General features: G+C 44.0%; 1 protein-coding gene across 1 annotated transcript; it reads left to right on the top strand.

Moving 5' to 3' along the window:
• Nucleotides 1–712: 712 nt before the first annotated feature.
• Nucleotides 713–1,039, top strand: Pmar_PMAR004988 (hypothetical protein; the record flags this gene model as incomplete). Its single annotated transcript, XM_002778166.1, has 1 exon — nt 713–1,039. The coding sequence occupies one exon, from the start codon at nt 713–715 to the stop codon at nt 1,037–1,039; it is 327 nt and encodes a 108-aa protein (XP_002778212.1).
• Nucleotides 1,040–1,394: the final 355 nt, after the last annotated feature.

Here is a 1,394-nt window from a genome sequence, read left to right on the forward strand (position 1 = left end):
AATGGGATGATGAGTTCGGTAAGATCGAGACTCTTGATTTCTGGGCCTGTGAACATAGATCGATGTTATGAGCTTTGCTCTTTTTCACCGAGTATTATCGTTTTAAGTTTATAATCTTCAAGTTTATAGTATGGTAGATTTTGCACAGCCTGTGTGAAACAGGTATTACCACTGGCTTGTGCATGCGTGCGGATGCTTCAGCTAGAACCGAAGTTCGGTCCAACCGAACAGGCGGGTTCGGTGCAATCTGTTCTTGCTAAGTGTCGAGAATTCCGTAGCCATCTTGACTCAAGTTTGAGTTGTGTTTTGATAACCCTCGTTAATCCTATCAAAGAGCGGACGGATAATGGAATGAGCAGAGGAAGTCCCTGTGTTTCTTCTAGTTTTTGCGCACAAGACTTGTGCGAAGCGCTCTGCCTCATCAAAAGGAGTAACAATAAATTTGTGACGTCTTGTACAGTAAGAAAAAAGCTTTGCGGCGTGGTGTAATTCTTTCCTTACAGTTCTGTTATAAACTTCACTCGAGTTCAATCACTCCCATATCTCCGGAAGTTGTCCACCCCGAGTCTACCAACCTAATATGAGAATGACACCCTGCAATTTGTTTCAAGTGTTGCTGATTAGTGGCCTCCTAGTTAAGCCCCAACTAGCGGAGGTGGCTGCCCTTGGCAATTACGCTGGATATGATGATGACTATCGCTTCTTTTGCATTATGACTGTGAAAAGCTCGTCTGAGATGCAACTTACGGCCGACGTTGAGCTGGACAGGGGAACTAATTGGGCCAAGTGCATCAACGCCCAATTTCTCTACGGCTTATCGAAAGTGTTCGGCAAGACTAACCGAAGTCAGAACAATGTCCATATACTTAGCCAAGTTGGTTTTATTGCTCGACCGGAAGAATCCACCGATGAATGTCTGAATGAAGTAGCAGAAAGGGTCGGTCTAGGTGATCATTGTCGCTGGAATGCATACCCGGAGAATGGTAAAATGGTTCTTGACGGTTGCGATGCACACTGGGACCTAGGTAAAGTCGACTAAGATATCTTCAGTCTCGAGGCGCTGCTATAGTTGTCGCTTATTCAGACGAGACGTCATGATTAATCCTGTCTACTTTTCTCTTTCGTATACTCATTATCAGATTTATTGATAAATGGTCAAGAACTTCTGAGATTACAAGATATGTCTGTGACGCGTCCGATATTCGGTTCTGAATCAAAACTTCTGATCTGTGACGTAAATCGGGAAGTCCGTATTCTTGCAGCTCGTTACATTCCGAGAGTCCTACGTATTTCAGAGGTTCTTATTTGGATCTTAATCTTCGGTCTATCCCATCACTAGTTGTAGTAGAATCTAGCGGAGCGATTCACACATAGGTGTCTGTCAGACATGTCCG

Source organism: Perkinsus marinus (assembly GCF_000006405.1).
Source record: "Perkinsus marinus ATCC 50983 genomic scaffold scf_1104296950400, whole genome shotgun sequence".
Lineage (NCBI taxonomy): Eukaryota > Perkinsozoa > Perkinsida > Perkinsidae > Perkinsus > Perkinsus marinus.